This window comes from Spea bombifrons, chromosome 7, assembly GCF_027358695.1.
Source record: "Spea bombifrons isolate aSpeBom1 chromosome 7, aSpeBom1.2.pri, whole genome shotgun sequence".
Taxonomy (NCBI): Eukaryota; Metazoa; Chordata; class Amphibia; order Anura; family Pelobatidae; genus Spea; species Spea bombifrons.
In genome coordinates this window covers 31,488,074-31,510,037 of record NC_071093.1, presented here as the reverse complement: position 1 = coordinate 31,510,037, position 21,964 = coordinate 31,488,074, and the positions used below count along the sequence as shown (strand labels likewise).

The following is a 21,964-nucleotide window of genomic DNA, read 5'->3' as shown; positions in this document are numbered from 1 at the left end:
CCTGGGGTGAAACAGGTGAGTGGGTCGCCAATTGCCCACTCATTCGCCTTTTCAATGCTGCTGCTGGTGGTGGTGCCAGCATCTCTTCTCTGCCAGTTCGCTTCCTGGCTAGAGTCATGCCCAAAATGTCCCTAATGGTAAGGGCAGTTTCTCCCCCCTGGCTGCCTCTGTTTGCGGTGTGGCAACGCCTGCTACCTCCGCCGGAGTGGCCAGCTTACGCTAGGGCCTTGTGTCTGAGCTCTGGAAGTCTGCTGCCAAACGTCTAAGACTGACAGTGTTTGGGTGCTTTGCCCTGGGGTGAAACAGGTGAGCGGGTCGCCAATTGCCCACTCATTTGCCTTTCCCATTTCCTTTTCCATTTCATTATTTTCCTTCTGATACACAACCAACCAAACATAACACACACAATAACACATATAACACATATAACACACAGTGACATCACACATAACACACATACACACACACTTACAATGCACAAAACACAAGGACGTTTTCCTTGTTATTTGCCCTGGCCTTCACTCACTAATAGCATTACATTAACACTATAACTCACACTTCACCCTATAACATTTTTCCATCCACATACCTGCCAACAGACCCAACTTTTTCAGGGACAGTCCTGCTTTTTTCCAGTCCTGTCCCATCTAATTTAGCTAAACTAGGTATGCAAAATGCAAATACACATAGGTAGTTATAGCTTGGTAGGTAACGCTACTATAAACATTTAATAAATATAATCAAGTACTAAATAATAAATCTAACTTTAAAATACATTTAAATAAACCCCTATTTTTTTTTTAAAAAAAAACATTAAAATTAAATTATTATTATTTAGACATAATCCATCTTTAACCAAACCAGTGCACTGCTACTAATCTTAAACATAACCGTACATTAACCCTAAGCTATTTTTTAGTTCTTGTCCAACATTTTTCCATCAGCATACCTGCCAACACACCCAAGATTTTGGTGGACAGTCCTGCTATTTTCCAGTCCTGTCCAATAAGTAAGTTGGGTTGTTGCAAAGTATGCCATTGTAAATAGGTAGCAAATGTTAGGCATGTAAAGTGGTCCAAAATCAATTTAAAAATGTAAAATATTCCCTATTCTTTTATTAAACATCTATGGACAGTACACCTCGGTATGTGTGTGCAACTCTATTGGTCGTTTCGGCAGGGGGCTCGCCTGCCATCAACGAATGAAGTGCATTCTGCAGTTCTGCAATTCACTCGTTGATGCCAGACCAGCCCCCTGCCGAAACGACCAATAGAGCTGCACACACGTACCTTCACGGCAGCTGCTGCTGCTGTGATGTGTTATTAACCCCGTATTAACCCCTGCTAGGCAACCAGGAGGAAAACGAAGATTAAACGAGCACGAAGAATGTCCGCGAATATTCGCCCGAAGAGAAGACAGGAACGGGCGAATATTCGCGGAATACGAAGATTTTTTTTCCCCCGAAGACGAGCACGAAGACGAACACGAAGAGCCCCCTGGTGCCCAAGTCTAGTTATAACGTCTATAATATGTATAAAGATTTATAAACATCTACCAAATTTGATAACAAATAACTATAGTGTCCTAATACATTTATACTTTCATTGTATTATGATCTTTTACTCAAACTGTGAAGATTAAAATTTACGTATTCACTTTAATCAGAATTTCTTCTAAGAGTTACATTAATGGTAATGTACTTACATCTTTTCCTGGTGGACCAGCGGGGCCAAGGAGTCCAGATGGACCTGGAGGACCCTAACAAAACAAAGATAAGCAGATATCAATTAGGTGATTATAAAGCTATTTTAGCAACTATTTAATACAAATAATGTTAGAACTGGGAGGTGAGCATATAAATATGTTTGTTTTTTTTTTTTTTAAAGTTAAAATACTAATCTTCATAAGACTATATCAACATGCTGGAGATGTAAGGGGAATGAATACTAGTTATACTATTTTTGGCTATTAGGATTGCACAGAGACAGCCCCAAGGTTTCCAGCCGTCTTGGATGAATTACGTCTCCTACGTGCACTTGCTTGTTAACTCAAATGAGGAACCTATTGGGGAAATTACACCTATTTGCATACTGAGAAAATCCCAAGGTTACCCATTGGCTGGGGAGTAGGTGGGGGTGGGCGTGACCAAACACCACTCCTCTTATATTGAAGATACTAACTTGAAGCCCTGGAGAAGCAGTGCTTTGCTCAGAGACTCCGGGAGATACTAATATGGTCCTGAGACGCAACTCCTTAGAATATCATGCTCTTTTGCAAATCACATTAGATACTCACAGGAGGACCAGGCTGTCCAGATTCACCAGGGGGGCCTTGATAACCATGAGGTCCCTGTTTCAATAAAAAAAACCTTTTGGTTATATACTTGTCATTTCACCATCTTTTTTGCTATGAAACAGATTGTTCAGTAGAACAGTAGCATGATATATATTTTGAAAGCTTAACTTACAGGTTGGCCAGCATGTCCAGGTGACCCTGGGGGGCCAGGAGGTCCAGGTAAACCCTAAATAATGCAAGAACACAGACATGTCAGGTTAAATAAAGTTCTGGCTCTATCTACTTCTAAACTGAACATTGAACTGATATAAGTGGGCAAACAATGGCCGAAAGTAGAAGAAGCCATCATCTAGTCATATCTAGATCAGTGTGGAAGACAATCTAGTGTACCCTAGACAAACCCTAGTTTTTTGCATTTATTGTCTTAGAGCATTTCTTGGTAACATAGGTTTGACCTTATCTCAAATATTTGTTGTATCAGTTAAATTAGGGGACATCATAGGAATGACAATTTGATAACCTTATTTGTGGATCATAAAATGTTATCACCTTTTTTTTTTCTTAAACTTCCCTTAGATTAAAATAGTTTTCACTTTTTGATGAGTAAAAGGAAGCCATCCGGGATCGACAAAAGAATACTATAATAAGAGGCTCACATTAGCTTAAAATATTTGTACATGTTTTGAGATTACTGTATTTTTACTAGGCGGTGTTTCCTAAGTCTCATGATTAAAAAATAACAAATATCAATTCTGTCAAGAAATAATGGCTCCATTAACTAAATAGGCAGACTTTTAATGTGGGGATTAAAATGACGGATTCGTAACAAATATCTAATCCACGTTTATGTGAATAGTTGATATAGCACATTATGTTAAACAACTGTTTGAATGGATAGGTATGATAATTGTGTAGAGATATTAGTCTCTCTCCATAATCTGATTATTGCACAAGCCATAGGGCTAAAAAACAAAAAAACACAAGTATTTAAAAAAGAAATGTTATTTTTCTTATTAAAAGGAAAGCTTGGTGATTCTAATTGTATTATTACATATGAATAATAACTCTGTTATCAGGCTTTAAAATATATGGAGATATAATTTAATGAAATCTCATTCGACTGCTGTTTCTCTTTAATGAACCATTGGTCCTTGTAAAATTAAATCTTATGTGAGGTGAAGCAAAAAATTCTTATCAAAAATTTCTATTTTAGTCATTTGTTGCAATAAACCTACGCATTCTCATGAATGTCCTCTAATACAAACACTAAGCCTTTTTACATTTACAATAATAATGTGGATGAGATAGACATTAGTAATTAAATGTTAATAATAATAATAATTTTAACCAGCCGCATGTAATAAAACCTGTTAGGGATGAAATGATAGGAAAGTCTGTTCTCCATACTGCAGATAAAATGGTTTAGTTGGGATCAATGTAAGTATCAAGAAAATGATATGATTTAGCAAAACATAGCATTTGTTAAAAGCACATATATCATGCATTGTTCAGAAGTTATTATGTTTAAGAAAAAAAACCCAAGCAATATCGCATCTATGAAATCAGAAAATACTGTAAAGTAAAAACAAAGCATTAAGGTTTTAGTTTTTTGGTCCATGGGAATACTATGTACCTAAAGATTGCATATTGCTTTATAATATGTGACATATCCTCAACACGGAACATTTCCTTAACATACATTATTAGCAGGAGAATAATAATATGGGTCCTTATCTTAGGGCTTTGTTCCGGAGACCACTTATACACACAAACCCAAAATGACTAGGCTGGCTTTGCAATTATATAGTTGGGAAATTAATAAGCAGGAAACAGAGCAGGGTATCAGCCTCGTGAAGTCCTATACTGCACAAGATACATTTCTGATTTGTTCATGTGGCGTTAGATTTGTTTACGTGGCGTTAAAGGGGAACTCCCACCCTTTCTTTTTTTCTGTACGTTGCATATTTGGATTGTGAGTTGGGTATCTGATTATCAACGTGTGCTCAATAGGTTTTTATTAACTAGAAAAACAGGGGTAATTTAGTTTATAAGTATCCTTAGTCTCTGTTTTTCCTGTCGCCTTTCCTAGCCTAAAACTAGAATAGACAGATTTTGCTATTTTTGCATCAATAAGTGGCCTCCGTAAGAACGTTTAATGCCATTTGCAACCCCCCTCCTTCTCTCTCCTCTCCAATCCATGCAAAATGCTGCTGGGGTTTCTTACACATCGATCTTCTTCAGCTTCTCCAATGTGAAGCCCTCCACTGGCTCCCTATTTCTTGAAGAATTACATTTAAATTATCACACTAACATACAAAACCCTGCATTTCTACACTCGTAACAAAAAATGTCCTCAAAAATGTTCTCAAAGTCTACATTCTTCACTTGGACTAAGGCTATGATTCTCCCTCATCTTCTCTTCCTTTGCACGTTTTGGGCTGCCCGATATCACTTCCACCTAACCTCCAACTTTCACCCTCCTTCTCAATATTCAAGAAATACCTCAAAACCCATTTCTTCAGAAACGCATATAATGTTATCAGCTAAAGCTTTCATATAATATCTGACACTAATGGAATTTCCACATTCATCTATGGCACTATCTGTCCCTCTTTTTTCTATACTTTGTGTCTTTCTAAACCCCATCTTCTCTAGATTGTAAGCTTGCGAGCAGGGCCCTCTTTACCTAATGTATCGGTTTGTCTTCACCTGTCAGTTCTAGTTTTGTAAGATCCTATGAATTTATGTATTGTAAGCGCTGTGGAAACTGGCGCTATATAAAAAAAAATAATAATAATACGTGTTTATGAGTAGGCTGCGTTATGTGCGACTAAACCAGGTCCTGATCTCCAAGAGGCTTCCAGGTTCAACTAGCTTCTCAAAGAGCAGAGGGTTATGGGTAGGTAAATACTAGCATCCGAAAAACAAATAAATTTGAATTTTACTACTTATATGGTGCTTTGCAACAAAAATGACCTACTTGTTACTTCCACCATAGGACTACAGAAAGTATGGTGGTCGTTCCCCTTTAAAGCCGAGTAAGTGTCACAAAGTAGCCCTAACCTAAGTGGTAATTGGTGAATAATGCTCCTATTTGTATCAGGAAAATGTAGATTTATTATGAAATTTAGAGATCGCTGCAGATTCAAATTTTAAAGAAATAATAACATTTAACGGATCTCTTAAAAATATATTTGCATGAATTTAAGATATTTTCCAACTGTGCTCAGTCAAATGAAGTGACTGAAATGGCTGATGATTTTAAGATCCAAAAATACGGTATCTGTCTACAGAGGTTTACAAATAGTGTTATGATATTGTATAAGTACACAAAAAAAACAAATAGAATATTGTTTGGATTGTGTTAGTGCGGCCCCAAACCCAGTTTTCATGCTTTGGTTTAGGGGAGATCTAATATCTACAAGGAAATAACATTTGGTTAGAAAGCATTAAGAGATGATTTGCACTGCCAGGGCTGAGCGAGCTGTAAAATCAAGTGACAAACAAATGAGTTCGTTATTACACAGAAATGAGGTAGAATAGGAAACTCATTGATGTATTTAATAATTGTGTTATACCCCCACCACACATTACACTAAAGTTAACCAAGTTAAAATCCTACATAATTACATCACCTTTATTTTAGGCGTACAATGAATTTAAACCACAAGGCACACTACTTTTCATATTAAAATGGTATGACAACTGTCTTTCACATTTCTGTTGCCATGACAATGCTAAAGGGTTTATAGCATTATATTCCACAGAATGTATCTAACATTTGTATCCGTCTTCTTAATCACAAGAGTTTAATAAATTTGGGCTTATTGCTCAGATATCTGTTAAAATTGTGTATCTATAAATAATAAACCGTTCTTATGTGTAAAATCACGATTCACTTTTTAATGTGAATTTGTGACCTATAGCTACACACATATATATATATATATATATATATATATATATATATATATATATATATATATATATATATATATATAGTTGAAATTAGGCTTTTAGAATTAAGTATTTTATGTACACAATTTAATTTATAAGCACGCTGTCTGATGTTCCCAAACACGGTATTATGACTACTCTGGGCCGTAGAACATTGCGAAACATTCTGACCTGCTAAAAAAAACCGGGGACATCAGGAAGGAAAGGTGGGCAGAGAGTTATGGGTCCAAAAGAGGACTTCCCTAAACAACAATTATTTGGCTATGATATGATTTCAGAAATCTTCCAATTGTCTCCACTAAAATGATACTCGTTTTTCCAGGACGTTTTATATACCAAATATGTGTCTATAAAGAGCGTGTACTTCAACTTCAGAGAGAGTTTGAAGAAACCAAGCGGTACATTCTAGACTTTAAGCACGTGCAAACTTTTCTCCTAGTTGTATATTTATTCCTGCAGCCATGATTCACTGTATGCCCTCTATTGCATTGTACGCTGTAAAGTAAAGTAAAGTTATGGGTGAAAGAAGAAGTGTTACTGTCTTACAGGCATTCCTCCCCCCATAGATCCCATGCCTCCAGACTTGCCATCATATGCTTTGGTGTCATACTGAGGAGAGTAGTTCTGAAACAAACACATGAAAGCAAATTGATTTATAAAACACATGAACAAATTATTGATCTATTATGTGTTAAAGGTGCTGTTCCACCAACACTGGTGAAGTTACACTTCTATAATAGAATCACACAGCATTAGAAACATGATTGCTAATTCTGTAATCAAGTAATTTACTTTGTGCTCAATTTAGTCAACGTACTCATGGAAAAGCACTTTTTTATAAGTATACTTTACATTTATTGGTTATATAGTGGAATTGATTAATGCTGAACTTCATAATATGCATTTACAAATTTGCTTGAGTCTCATTCATGCATCATTCATAAGTCTCATTCATGCATCACAATTCACATGCATGAAAAGATAAAAACACATTTTCAGAGTTATACTTAGACTTGTGGAGAGTTTTCTTCTATAAATCACTAAATTGTAGGAAATTATTTAAATAATAGTTATTTTTCTACAATGAAAAGTATAGCAGAAACTTTCAAATAAACTTGTACATAGCCAATGGAAAAATGAAAAATAGCGCAATCATTTTATTCTTTATTCTCGGTTCTAAGAGCAACAGTTATAACCTACCCCACCGTTCATGGTTGGACAGCCTTCACAAATACCAGGTGGTCCAGCTGGGCCAGTGGCACCAGGAGAACCAGGGCTTCCGGGGCTACCATTTCTTCCAGGAATGCCAGGAGAACCCTGAAAATAACAGCATAGAGAGAATTAAACATTTTGAAATATAACAGAAGGTCTTGTGGCAAGTGTCATGCTCAAAGTACATTGAAAAGGAAACTGGTGCAGCGTGCACTACATGACAAGCAACATGTGGAAAGTAAGCTAAAATCCATGAGTATATCCAAAGTGAATAAATAAAAGATATAATAAGTTACTTTAGAAAGTAAAATAACTTTTAATTTAACTGAAGTACTCAGTGGAATACTCAGAGGGGCCTCACATTTTAATATTAATATTGTTCTAAATACATTCTACTCTAATACAGAGAGGTAAAGAATTTACTTGATCTTCATACTTACTTGATCACCTTTTGGGCCACGGTCCCCCTTTGGTCCTTTACTGCTTGTACCACCTCCACCTCCACCTGGGGTAGGCTGCAAAACAATAATGTAAGCATTATTTCTATGCTTGAATTTTTGAGGCTTATTGTTTACTTTAATTTACTTCAGTGGAGTTACATAAGAAAAAAAAAGTCTTAGATTTTATTAATAAAGATTTAATAAAATTAAACAGTTTTTAGTTTTCATGGAAACCGCATTTCTATTTTCTGTTAAATGGCTTTCTGTGCCTAGAACAACCAACACATTTTGTTACCATTTTAACTAGTCAATTGAAGTGTCTTGAGAACTTGGTAGTAAGGATATGTTTGGTCGGAAGTGTTGACCTGCTTTACTTTGGTCTGTGTGGTTTACGCTGCACATACAATGCTTTGTTCCCTTTAGAAAAGTTACTTGATTTGTATAATTGATCTCTTATTTGTTTGAAACTTACACTTGGTGCCTGAGGACAGATGGGACAACATTCTCCAAATGGAATTTCAGGATTTGGACAATCTAATTCATTTTCATCGCAAAGGATTTCATCACAGAGCACAGCTCCAGTGTCGCAAACGCAGATTTGGCATGGTTCTGGTTTCCAGACATCTCTGTCAGCATAGACTTGTCCAAGATGTGTACATGAGTCTGATACAACTATAAAAAAAGAAACACACACAGTACATTTAAAAATCACTATACAAAACTATTACATTATACAGCAGTTGATAAACAGTGAATAATTATGCTAATTCATACAATGTGGCCTGTTGCCCTTCTTTGTAATTAATAACTGTCTGATATATCTCTTGCCAACAACTGGTCTGTTGTTACACTAACAGCAAAGCTATGCCTTGGTGTTTAATATGCTATAATATATCAGTCCATAAAGGTTTGTTCCCATAATAACACCAGATACACCGGTTTTATTGTTTAAGAATATTATATGGAATATTTCTATATGGAGAAACACTCACTAATGGACCATCATCTTAAAACATTTCATTGTGATTCAGTTTGGTTAGCTGAATATGGCTTTTAAAGCTGTAAATAAGTACCAGTTGCATACGTCTGATATAATTTAATTTAGTATACTTCTATTATAGACATTAAATGGGTTTGTGATGTATTTCAAGGCACACATAAATTGGGGTTTGCTATTAGGCCTCGATCCTCAGATGTTTATGGAGCATTTATTGGCTCTTGAGGACCCTTACCCACAACAGATCATAAGAATCTACCTTGGGAAAAATCCTAATTTATGTATAATATTATTCATTATTATATTTAGATAACTGTATTTCTAGAAACACCGAAAATATTCCATTTAATATTTGTGTTAAACATACATATGAATAGGAATATTCATGGAATACACCCAAGAAATATTTAACAATTCACCAACAAATACTGTACATATCTCTGTATGTATATAGATCTACATATGTATATCAATAAAATAAATGGCTAATCAACATAGTTTTAGTACATAATTATGAATTTCCTGTATACTGTATCTATATAATGAAGTGATACATCTAGATAATTTAGATATATGATAATTTGAGAATGGAATGTAAATTTCCATTAAATTATTTATCACTAACGGAAAAAAATACGTTATATTTTAAAAACTTCAATAAGTTAAGCATGAAAATGGTCATTTCACAGTCACTGGTAAGTTGAAAAATACCGGTAATTTGTAACTTGTAAAGCAAAATTATCATAATGGAAAAAATGACACATTTATTATTCTCTAAGCAGTGTGTTATAGGTGACTAGAGGTAATGAACAATGATCTGTCTATACACTGAAAATGGAGGAGCTGGATTTGGATAATAAAAATCCGTTTTACCAATTATCATATCGATTACACTTCAGTGTACTGATTGTTATTTTAATTTTATGTTTATTTTAAAAGAAAAAAAGTGGTAATAGTGGACTATTTAAGTAATTCATTGGGGGAGGGAGGCCAAACTGATCATGTTGCTCAAGCTTATGTGTGATATTATGGGATATTTCCTAAAGGATATAAGGTATCCTTTTCAGATGGGGTGAAGTGAATAAAAACACTTGTAGCAATAAGCAACTTATTATTCCATGCTGCTTTTTCAGTATGGTGTAGCGTATGAAGAAAAGACCATAGGGGGCGCTGTTTGATAGCAGTTCCGGCCCTTTATGCACATCTGGATGCAACATACCTCATCTGAACTTGAGTAAAACAGAATATAAAAGTAGGTAAAAAAAAATATAATTTCCAAATGTTGCTGCTCTTGGCAAATTGCATGGTGTATATTTTTTTTAACTGGCAATTTGCACATCTGGGCTGATTTACTTTATTCCATGAATTCCCATTATGAACAGATGGAAAGCATTTGTTAGAATGCTATGACATAACGCAATGTGCATTGCACACTCACAAGAGATTTAAACGTTTTTTGGAGTCCATGGGAAAAACATTGGTACAATATTATGTAATTATAAAGTTGGATGGGTTGGGGGAGAAAAGGGCTTTGTATGACCATTAAAGAATTTAAGTTTAAACTGGTTAAGGCCTTCCTTACTCTCCATGTCTAATTTAGATGTTATGGTTGAACGAACGAATTGAGATGAATGTCAACAGGCAAATTATATCTCCGTATGTGTACTGATGATCTCATTTCTACTTGAATTGTGCAGCTCAAGTTACAAGCAAATGCCAACATACACATAAACATCGAAAAAAATCATATTTACACAGGGAATGCGTAATCTAAGCCTGTGGTCATGTGACATAAATGTAGGCTTTGCTTGTACCTAGCAATGTACACGGAAAAGCTGGCTATGTCATAATGATACATCCAGCACTGGCCTCATGTAGTATCGGATTACTTACATTAGTGCATTTAAAGCGTCTAAGGCCCTGCAAATGAATAATGGGTGAATTAGAAACATCTGGCACCCAGGCTGTGTTTTTGTTACTAGTCTAGGTGATGTAAGCAGAATTTAACCCCTTAAGGACAATGGGCGGTCCCTAAACCCATTGAAAGCTATACATTAAGGGGTTAAGTGTTTCAGATGAGAATTGACCTGGTGAACGGATCTTTAACGATGCTCTCTATTTGCCCTATGGCAAAAGGTCAAAGATCAAAAGAATATGCTTGCATTAAGCAAGCAGCCTCCTTAGCAAATGTCGGATGTTTCCATAGTCTAGTGGTTTAATTAAACATCTTAGTAGGAATGGAGAAAGAGCTGAATAAAGTGCGAAACAATATTTTGTTCAATTATTTCCACTTTTTAACATCTTTCTATTGAGCTATTCATCTATTAAGTTAACATTCTTTTTTAATAAAACAATAGAAACTTAAACATTAGATAGGGGAAGACAAGTAAACGTGAAATAATACATAATTTGTTATTGCATACAAAACATGTCAGTACAATATTTGTTAATGTAAACAAAAGGCGTAATGTCAACAACCTCAAATTTACAAATTAACATTCTGCTTGTCTTGATGTTTTGATATGGTTGGCTCTATTTCACACTAGTATAGAGACCAAAGCTATCCTTAAAATGATGGATTGATTCAGGACCATTTTATGAGAATGTGATATTGTTTTATCACATAAGTGACCCCGTAATAGCAGATGTGGAAAACCGCAATATAAAACTGCTTAATGGCAGCTATTCATTTGTACTTTTGAAGAACAGTGTAGGCCTGCCAATAGAATTAAGCAAATATAACCTTTCTAGTTCACATAGCATTGAGTACAGAGCATGTAAAGGGATATTATATAGAGCTGGGCCAAAATGTAATCCAACATGTGGACTCTTCATCATTTCCATCATTTCCAGGCGTCATTCTTCTGACTCCATGAGTCAAGCAACAAAAGGCTTTGTGGTGGTAATTTGACGAAATGCCCCATGGAAACTATGGCACAAAGTTTGTTGTTGCCACTTTTTCTTTCCATGTTCTCTACTGATACTGGCTTTTATATTCCTAAGCAACTCTGGGGTCATAGGCTTGCAGCTTTAGTGCTTATTGTATCAATCGATTAAAATTAACAAACGAAATACTTTTCCTGCTTGACGAATGCATGACTAATTAGAATCCTAATTAATGTCACACTCTGCAAGAGCTCATAAAATGTGGTGTGTATTGGTGGGGGGAGGGGAGAATTATTCAAAAATGCTACAAATCCCTAATTGCTGTTTTACGGAATAATGCGGTATTTACAGTAGCAGAACGAAAAATCATTGAATTATTTTAACAAATAGATTCAAATGTTTCTGTTGTTTGGCAATATGAGCAATGTCTAAATATTTCAATGTCAATTAGAATGTCTATGCTTTTCACCAGACTGAAGGAATCAGTTTCATGTTACACTTCCAGCTGTTTTATAGCAGTAACTTTCCCAGGGTCTAGAAGAGACCGGTGACTATAAAAATAAATCGATTCCCTCGCCTTAAAAACAACAACACAGCTTTTAATTACTTAATGTCACCGTGCCATAAAAATAATGAGCAGTCAGTGAAGGTTTTAATGGAAACATTTCTTTCCACTATGTCTAGGTACTATTTAGTGCATAAGGAATCTTTCTGCCATTGAATGGAAATTCAGTAAATCCCTAATAAATTAATGTTGGAAATATATGGCAAGGTACAATATATTTATATATATATAATTTTTTTTTTAAAAGTTAAACAATGGGTTATAATTAGAAACAGAAATTCTGGTGCACCAGAATTAGACCAAGCATTTCAACTTAATTATTCCATATGGATATGATACAAACCAAAAAGAAAAGGAAGTGATGTCAACAATTGGTAATGGGCTAGACAGATTTTTTGATGTCAACCAATAATATTTATGGAACAATTTGGGATCAAAGTTTTGGACTTCTTCAAAGATCTGTTTCAAAGCCTGACCAAGGACTTGACTGATCTCTGAGAAAAATGAACAGGACCGTCCTTTTAAAAGATACAGTCGGAACATAACTAGGAATTTGTGTGAAACTGGTACATGATCATGGAAAAGTTTTGTGTACATGGATTCTAGATACTAAAATCCAGTCTTACTAAATGAAAAATCTATATATGAGAAGATGACACAGAAATAGTAGCTCAATAACTTCTTACAATATTTAAGCTGACAATTACAATATGGTATGGCCCATTAAGATGTAGCACATTCTCACTGCCCACTAAAACGTCTGGTAGATACAAGGCTTACTCATAGAAGGTTTTAGACTTAAGTGTCTTATACAAAGATATAAAATGTCTTATATAAAGTGTTTGTTCTCATTGTTTACTATAAATAGATTATTTTTTATTGTGGCACAAACGCACTTTTTTTTTGTAGCAGCCGAATATACACATGTGATTTTTTTTCCTGCTTGTCCAGGTTTATTTCGCAAGTTTATGACCCCAGGAAGGGTTGGGGGTGGGGGGTGATTTGGCTTTTGCACAGGGCAAGCCAAACCAGGGCTGAGCCACACACCATGCCTGGCTCAGTAAGCTGTGCAGGAGCCAAATCGGGCTCTTAGTTAAGCTAAATTGGGTTACAGCAGAACTTTCAAATATATTTTGGTAATGTTTCAATGGACCTCGCAGCCACTTTGGACAATGACTGACAGAATCTGTCATGCAGACAGTAAAAAAAAATAGTTTAATTACATGTTTCATTTATTCATTTATTATGTGGAAAGGGTTCAGTTACACCCTCCAAGCCTTAGGGCATTATTTAAAAGAAGTTTTATGATTTTATCCATAAAACCAGTTAGTTTAGAGGGGAAATTCACAAATATAACATATATATATATATATATATATATATATATATATATATATATATATGTATATATATATATATTGATATAGCCAAATGTGTATTGCAATATTAAATAATACCTTTTTACTTTTACATTCCATTTTAAGGATTAGCTTTCGAAAGAATAAACCTCCTTTGTCAAGTCCCTTTGTATTGCTTTTGACTTGACAATATAATTCTCTTCTCATCCCTGTGGGTAGCATGTGTTTTCCTCAACCTCAGATCCTCTACCAGAGGCCTGGGAGTTTGAGGGTTCTGTGTATTATCTTAGCTGTTCATAATACTGCACTCTTCTGGACAGAGTGCTCTGATGTTGTATGACCACTGGAAACACTTTGGCCTTCATTCTCCACATCTTCTATTCTTTTAGGCCTGGTACTTCTCCAGCTTCTCATACTCCTTCTTCCTGATGTTGCTGTCACCTGACACTTACATCTATCTCTAACCACCGCTGTCTTCTGGTCCTTGTCTACCTCCAGGATGTTGGGATGATTGACCAGTTCCTGCTTGTCCATCTGGATCTGGAAGTCCCACGGGATCTTAGCCCTGCTATTAATCACAACCTTCTGTGGAATCACTTATTTGGACTTGGAAGGGTTTAGCCCATACTCTGTGCAGATATTTCTGAACTCAACACAAGCTACTTGGTTGTGCCATTCAGTGTAGGCCGTTCCTGTGAGCATCTCACACCCCACCACGTTGTGTTTCAGAAGCCTCTTTACATAGTCTGCCCTTTGGGTTCTGTCTGGTGCTAATACCAATCAGATGAGTATAAAAACAAAAGGAGGGTTATTGTTACTGTTTTTTAAATGTAGAATATTCCTTAAGTGGTTTAAAATTCAAAAAGCCAATTAAACATATATGGTATTATTTAATTCTGGAACTTTGTATCCATTGTGTTTGTATGGGCACTCCTTACTTTCCCCATGACATTAATTCACATGTATATTTCACTTTCCACTGAGCAGACCACCCTTTAAAACAAAGGACACCACCACTGGATAACTGATTTACTTCTAACACAAATAAAGCACAAGGAAATAAATTATGGAAAATGGAAGTGGTTTCTTAGCTAATCTGCATGGAATCTAGTTTCTGTAAACTGCCAAAACACTCAAGCCCAAAGTCAATGCTCCAACAAATGTCTGCCGACTTGAGTTATCTCATGTTTTTCCATTGTCACGGTAACATTAAACAGGCACTCTTTCACAGTCAACACACAAAATTAAATATTTTTATACTCATCAAACTACTGCTAAAACGATCAGATTGGTTATTAATTACAGTACACAGAACCATATAAAATTATTCCATCCCATATAATATGCAAGTCAAGAAGGAATACCCCCACACTGTATCTAGAGCAGTGAGTCATCGTACCTTGGCCTCTCTTCAGAGAACATACATGTGACTGGAGCTAGAAACAGATGTAATTAATCTGCGAAGAACATAATGATATTTACAGACTTTCTAGATTTTAAATGTGAAGATCTTGGCAATGTATGTTATAAATCTATTTATAATGATGTTTTAACCTTTGTTTCATACCGTTACCAGCAAGGGGGTGCAGTATATGCACATAAACATACATAGGTGCATTGGTCCTGGCTAGAATGTGCAAATCTGTGTTTGTCAAGTTGACCAAACACTTGAAAGAACAGTTGCCTAGGTTGAGCACCAGCAGACTCTGTCTTTAAATTCACTTCATATGGACCTATTTGAGTGCCCAAATCATGAAAGTACTATAGAACTTACCTAAAACATGGATGCCCAGTCTGTTGAGCTAATTGTTTAACATATCTCCATATTTTTCAATGTTCTTCCAAGTTGAGTCTCCATTGACTTCTAAGTAAGCTCACTTTTGGAGCAATAATTGTTTACTAAAGCTTAAGGTTAGCTTTAATATGGAAATTGTGGCTTGGTCCATCTTTGGAGCCATACCTATAACAGGTTTGTCCTGATATCTTAAACATAATAATGACTTGGAACAGATGAGGCAATTTTTTTGCAATGAAACCCCTTAAATAAAGGGGTACCAAAACTAAGCACAGCACATAGAAACTCATGGACAATTGAAATGTGTTAATATGTCAAGAACCCAATTTTGCAGGGACAGTGATCCAGGTTATTAGACCTGCAAACATTATTTTAGGATGTCTTGTTAGAAGACAAACTACAATATACAACAGTCTGCTAGCGATATCACTGTAGTGTTGCAGACCCTTTTACTAGCTAAACAATTGAATCATTATTGTTGACCTGATTAAAGTTGAAAACTTTTTTAAAAGAAATCTAGAAGCAGCAATTAAATGCTTCAACTATCAATGTGGGTAAGTTCTATATCAGTTACATATATCAAAGATTTTGCATCACCTTCAAGGCTTCTGAAAAGATGTACTTTAAAAGTAAATTAATAAAGAATATTATATACGCGGCAATATATTAGAAATGCATAATAAGAGTATACTCACATTGATATATTTTAAATGGATGATTAATATATAATTATGCAATTAAGCTCATTATTAAAGAACAATACATTTAAGATTAAACAACTCACAAAGCAATTGGGGTGTGGCAACACAATGCCTTTTTTTTGTATATTTGTAATACGTTTAGCATCCACTAGATGGCAGTCACTTCCTACCTCTGTAAAAAGAAAACTAATACTAAAAAAAAAGTCCTGAAAACTTATGTTTGGAACAATTTACACAACCATTGTCCAGGTTTTTTTTGTCTTGTAACACAAAAAAAAGATAATAAAATATCTTCTAGAGAACATATGTTTTACATTATATCCTATTCATTTATTGTTAGATGTCCAAAAGCATGAAACCCCAAAAGAAACCTAATGACATTGCCAAGAGGTTCTCTATACTAACATACAGTTTATTAACAGTCATGAGATCATATGTTATACTTTGCCAGTTTCTACAGACTACAGAGAGAATGTTATACACTTTTTCACAAGGCGGTTTCTTCCAGATATTACAGCATAAGATGAAAATTCATAGCCTACGGCTGGAAATTGTTAAAGATAGGCGTGACACATTGATCTTAGTTTCACAAAACCTTATAATTGTGACCATGCTCCTGGGGTCAGATTTATTGCAGCTGTAGTGAGTAATAAAATAGACGAACATAATTGATCTTCATAAATAGGTCACAGCTGATTTGTAAATGGTGAACATTATTGGCAGTAGAATTATTCATTATTAAACTGAACATGTTATACTTTCAGATAAGAATATGCAAGAACACATCAATTTTTTACCCTGTACTTGTATAACATTTTGCATTTGTTAACTGTTTCAGCGCCGAAGAATGGCATGTTATCTTCTACTCTAAACTTTTGACGCGCAGTCATAATGTATTAGCCTTCTTACGTTATCTATACTAGAAGATAATCTAATAGACTTTGTGTTCAGTGCACTGGGGTGCATACACAACCCTTCTCTGGCACTAAAAGTACTGAAATGCAACACACATGAATATGCACAGCTCATGTAAGAGGTGCTATAACATAGGCATTGCATCTACAAACCCATTAACAAGCCATACAGTGGTTTATTTTCTCAAATAATCATCTAAAACCAGATTTTTCAAAGTTCTTAAGTCAAATTGAACACTCAAATATGAAACACAAAAAATCTTCTTAAAAGTGTCATGTGTTCACTGCAGAAATGTAATTTCCAGCTAGAGTGTAACACAACTATTGCTCTGAAAAATAATTCAAATCATAGGTATTTAACTCTTTCCGTGTCAAACTGCACCGACACTGGACAGCCAATATAATATATACAATACTTTCTATAAAGTGTATACAGGAGGGAGAAAACACAAAGTGGGAGTTAGAGAAAGGCAAATTTAATGGGGAAGTTGGATGAAAGAGAAGCACACAATTTAGTTATGATGGACAAAAAGACACTGGAAGGAAAATGAGGCAAGACCATAATCAGGTAAAGGAATGGTTAATGGCAGATGTGCCGCCAACCACTTGAGGGTTAAATGGTATAGTATGGAGGTTAGAGAGAGGTTCTGGATAGAAAAGAAATAGGACAGGTAGAAAAATAATTGTACAAGTGAAAATAGAATGGCTAAAAGGGACAGACTGAAGGAATGAGGAAGGGCAGGCTTCCAGAAGAGAGGGTGAGTGATGTGCAGGTAAAATGGTTAAATGTAGTGCTGAACAAATATTGTACCATATCCTAACAATATATTGCAGGGCTATGAAGTAGTTAAAACAATATATGAAATAAAAATAAAAGAACAACAAATCGAATTACATCTGATTAGCCTGGGAGTTCTGAAACTGTAAATTTAATAAGTATTAAAAAAAATTGGCATTAACAAACACTGAATTCCCTGGAGACATTTTATTGACAATTGTAAACGCGATACAAAAATATGAAAGATTTATATGTATATATATATATATATATATATATTGTGGTTTGATATTTTATGTTTTTTTTTGTAGTAAGATTCATATATTAAGCAACTTGTTACTACAGTTGATGCATCCAGCCAGTTCATCACTCATTTAAAGTGACAATAGGCACCTTCACAGCTTCCAGCACAGTGCATTGCAATGCCTTGTACGGTTAATATGCTGGTGCATGTGATGAGGAACAACCTTCTGTATTCAGAATGCATTACAAAAAGAGATGGAAAATTGAAAAAAAAGTAGAGGAAAAGAAAAAAACTAAAATCAGAAAGAAAATTAGAAATATTTTTTCTTTTGATCTAATTAGAAATGAATACCTGTATACGCTTAAAACGATATTTTGTTTCTTAATGGACACTCAGGGCTAACAACCAGTTTAAGCAAATGGTAACATTTTGTGAGACCTACTCACCTTCCTGTTGTTGTGCCAAAACTATGGAAGGATAACCCACTGCTAGGATGCAGAGGAGAGGGGCAATTTGCACAAAGCTCATCATGTCTAAATGTTAGACATGAGACTCTAAGTGCAGACTGGGGGGAGAATGAAAAAATCCAAAAAAAAAAGATCTTGTTATATTAGCACCATCAATTGTGACCCTATCCCCTTCAGCGATGGGCCCTTTTAGAGAACTTAGCCACTGAGATTTTCTTTGCGGTGCTCTTAAATAGGAGAAACTTTGGCATGCATTAAATTCCAGCCCCTTTCTGAAATTTGAGAGGTGTTACCATCCACTAAACCCCTTCAGTGCTGATGAAACCCATACATGGCGAGCACAGCTTTCTGATGCGGAGTTAAACTGTAAGCCAGCTAGCTTACAAGGACCTGCGTTTGACCTCAAAGAACAGGAAGGCAGTTTAAAGAACACATCTGGAGTAACACTGCTTGTTGGATGTTTCTGAAAAGGAGTGCAGATTGGAACTATCTTCTATATATAGCTGCAACAGATGTTATCGAATTCACAATCACATCAACATTATGCATTTTTTTGTAAATATATTAAAGAACCTTTTTGTATTTTGCATATTTTTTACAGGGTATTATTATTACCTCCTGTTTATTAAGAGCCAACAAATTATGCAGCGCTACATCTTTTTTGCAATGATCAGTAGTCACATCAAAGGTAGCTTCTTCTTGTATCATTACAGGGACACTCCAAAGTCCCAGGGAGCCCCTCTAAACAAGCAATGCATGTGAAAGTATTTTAGAAGTATATTCATATGCATTGTTCAAGGCCTGCAGCTTTGTGGTCCAAGGTTTTTCGCACAGATTTGATGCTTGAAGCAGCAAATCAGCAACAGGAAAGCACCCCCACTGAAGTTGGTGGGAGCACTTTCAGTGCATGCAGATAGACCCCCCCACCACCACCCGCAGGTTTCAACGAGTCAGCACTGGATATATATATATATATCAAAATGTAAGGCTGAACATATCTCCTGCACAGAAAATAGCTGGGGTGCAAATGCCATAAGGGGTTTCTGCACAATCTCCCAATGCTTTTTTAAGGGGGGGGTAGCAGATACATTCAAAGGGAAAGCTCAACTATCACATGCATTATATATATTGGCTGGAATGTCCACAGATATTAAAAGAAGTTAAAAAAATCAATAACAAAGTTTTGTTATCATACAGAAAATTGGTAGTAACATCAATGATTCATCTATCATATGACAAAATCTATTCTGTGGAAGGAGAGTGGGGGTAGTTAAATGATTATTTTGTTTGTTTATTTCACCTAAATAATGTATATAAAAATATGAAGTAAGCTAGAGTATTTTTTTGTCCCACTTTATTTGGATTAAATTGTGTTTAGAGCTACATGGGTTCCATCACTCAATGTGCAGGTTCTCTGCTGCAGCAGGAGGATTCCAATCCTGCTCTTTGGAGTTTCCAGACACAAGGTGGACATGATGGTTCTCCTATGGTGTCTCTAGGCCGTCAAATGAAAATAGAGATTAAAAAAACATTTTGCTTACAATTCAGCAGCCAATGGATGTTTTAGTATGGTACCCCCCAACTCACTGGTATTTTTGGGTAGCCAAGGTACTTCTGTAGACTACCTGCAGCCACCTGCTAGCTACACATGGCTGCATGCTGTAAAAGTACAAAGGGGTAAAAGTGTAGCGTGCAGCTGTGTGTATTCAGCAGGTGGCCACATGTCTATGATATATTGGCCACTGGCCTTCAAGTGTTAAGGGGGATTTTTACAGCCAGTCCTCATGGCATTTGATTTAACAGTATCCATACAAGACTGAAAATACACATACTACAGGAATATATCTATATATTTTTACTGGAGAAAAAACAAATGAGACAATACTAGCAACTCAAATGATGAAGATGCTGGTTAGTGCCACCAAACCTCCCGTATCAATACTGGAGATCATCAAACAGTTCTAAAATGAAGACCATGCCCTGGATGCTTCTTCCCATGCCTCCTAATGTTTTGTAATGTCTTGGTTATTTTGCATATAGAATCTCAAAAAGAGGGAGATGCCTTGGGTGAGCTGGGAGGGAAAACTTTCAATGTACAGTACTATTTACATGTTTTCACGTAAGTTGTGTTTTTCTCAGTTGCGCTAATTTTAGCAATCCAAATGGATCGTACTGTATAGCTGGTGAACTGTTCAAACTATTGCCCTACCAGGCCAAGGTTTCTGCTGTTGAATGAGTACAATGCCTATTAATTGTAGAATGGAAATTGCACATTTCTGGAGGAGAGCATAATATTATGTCACACCTTCACATAGAATCACCATCACATTACTGTCATGATGGACAGACATAGTGTTTACAATTATGGATTCTAAAGCCATGCAAAACTATCAAATTAGCATTTTCTACATTTCAAAATGTAGTTTTGTAGTATGCCACACTCTTTGATAGGGATCACTAAGCCAATATTCTGTTTGCTGTTTTGTTGGAGAAAGTTTTGAGGTCAAGAGTCAAGGATAGAAGGAAAGAGGATGTTATGACACAAAATAAGTAGAGAGAAAGCTGTGCGGAAGTTTGTATAAATAAGTGTGGAAGCAAGCAGTATAGCTGATGTTCAGGTATAACATCTGAATATTTATTTTTGTTCCTTATTGTGTCTCTGTTAAGTGTCCTTTACAGCCCTAAACCTAGCGAGGCACTTAAGATTGTTTTAACTGCAACCGTTTGTACCCTGGGCAGTGGGAAAACACAGCCATATCAAATAAATTGATATGAGCTGTAGGTGCAATAATTGGGTCCCTAGGGATGAAGCACTCAGTAGAGCAAAGTGGGTCCTGTCTCCATCCCAGTACCAGAGTGCTTCTGCACAATGGAATGCAGTCCAGATGTTCTCTCGTAGTGAATGGAAGTTTGTTTAAGGTTGATTAAGAAACTGCAGTATAAGGACCTACAGTACATAGGACACACTATATATAGATATTGTTCTGTGAGAACTGAGAGTCTATCTGACTGTATCATTAATTCACGGTTGGTAGGTAAGCAAACGAGCTTTCCCCCAAATAATACTGTAAATATGATGTGCTTTTTCATCACACACCTCTGTGATTAGTTCCTTTGTACCATATTGTCCAGAGTGTTTGGTGGGGATAAACCCTGTAAATTGAGATTATTCTGCCAAAAATGGAACGCATGGGTCAGTGGGACCTCAAATGCTACTGTTATTTTCTTTGTAATTATCTTGTTTTTCTGTACACATTTTTGAATGATCCCTTACAAAAAAAATACTGCAGTTTTTCTGAAGTAATACTGCAGTTTTTTGGACATGAAAAAACTGCAATACTGCACTTTTACTGCA

The 21,964-nt window shown here is 35.7% G+C and overlaps 1 protein-coding gene across 1 annotated transcript in view; it reads right to left on the bottom strand.

Annotated features, from left to right (window-relative positions):
* COL3A1 (collagen type III alpha 1 chain) overlaps positions 1-18,818 on the bottom strand; it is a 49,455-nt gene extending 30,637 nt beyond the window's left edge. Inside the window, exons 1-8 of the mRNA XM_053471794.1 lie at positions 18,589-18,818; positions 8,377-8,576; positions 7,905-7,979; positions 7,453-7,569; positions 6,799-6,876; positions 2,468-2,521; positions 2,296-2,349; positions 1,705-1,758 (exon numbers count right to left, since the gene is read on the bottom strand). Of these exons, the coding sequence (XP_053327769.1) occupies positions 1,705-1,758; positions 2,296-2,349; positions 2,468-2,521; positions 6,799-6,876; positions 7,453-7,569; positions 7,905-7,979; positions 8,377-8,576; positions 18,589-18,673 (717 nt within the window). The 5' untranslated portion in view covers positions 18,674-18,818. The remainder of the gene's footprint in view (positions 1-1,704; positions 1,759-2,295; positions 2,350-2,467; positions 2,522-6,798; positions 6,877-7,452; positions 7,570-7,904; positions 7,980-8,376; positions 8,577-18,588) is intronic.
* Positions 18,819-21,964: the final 3,146 nt, after the last annotated feature.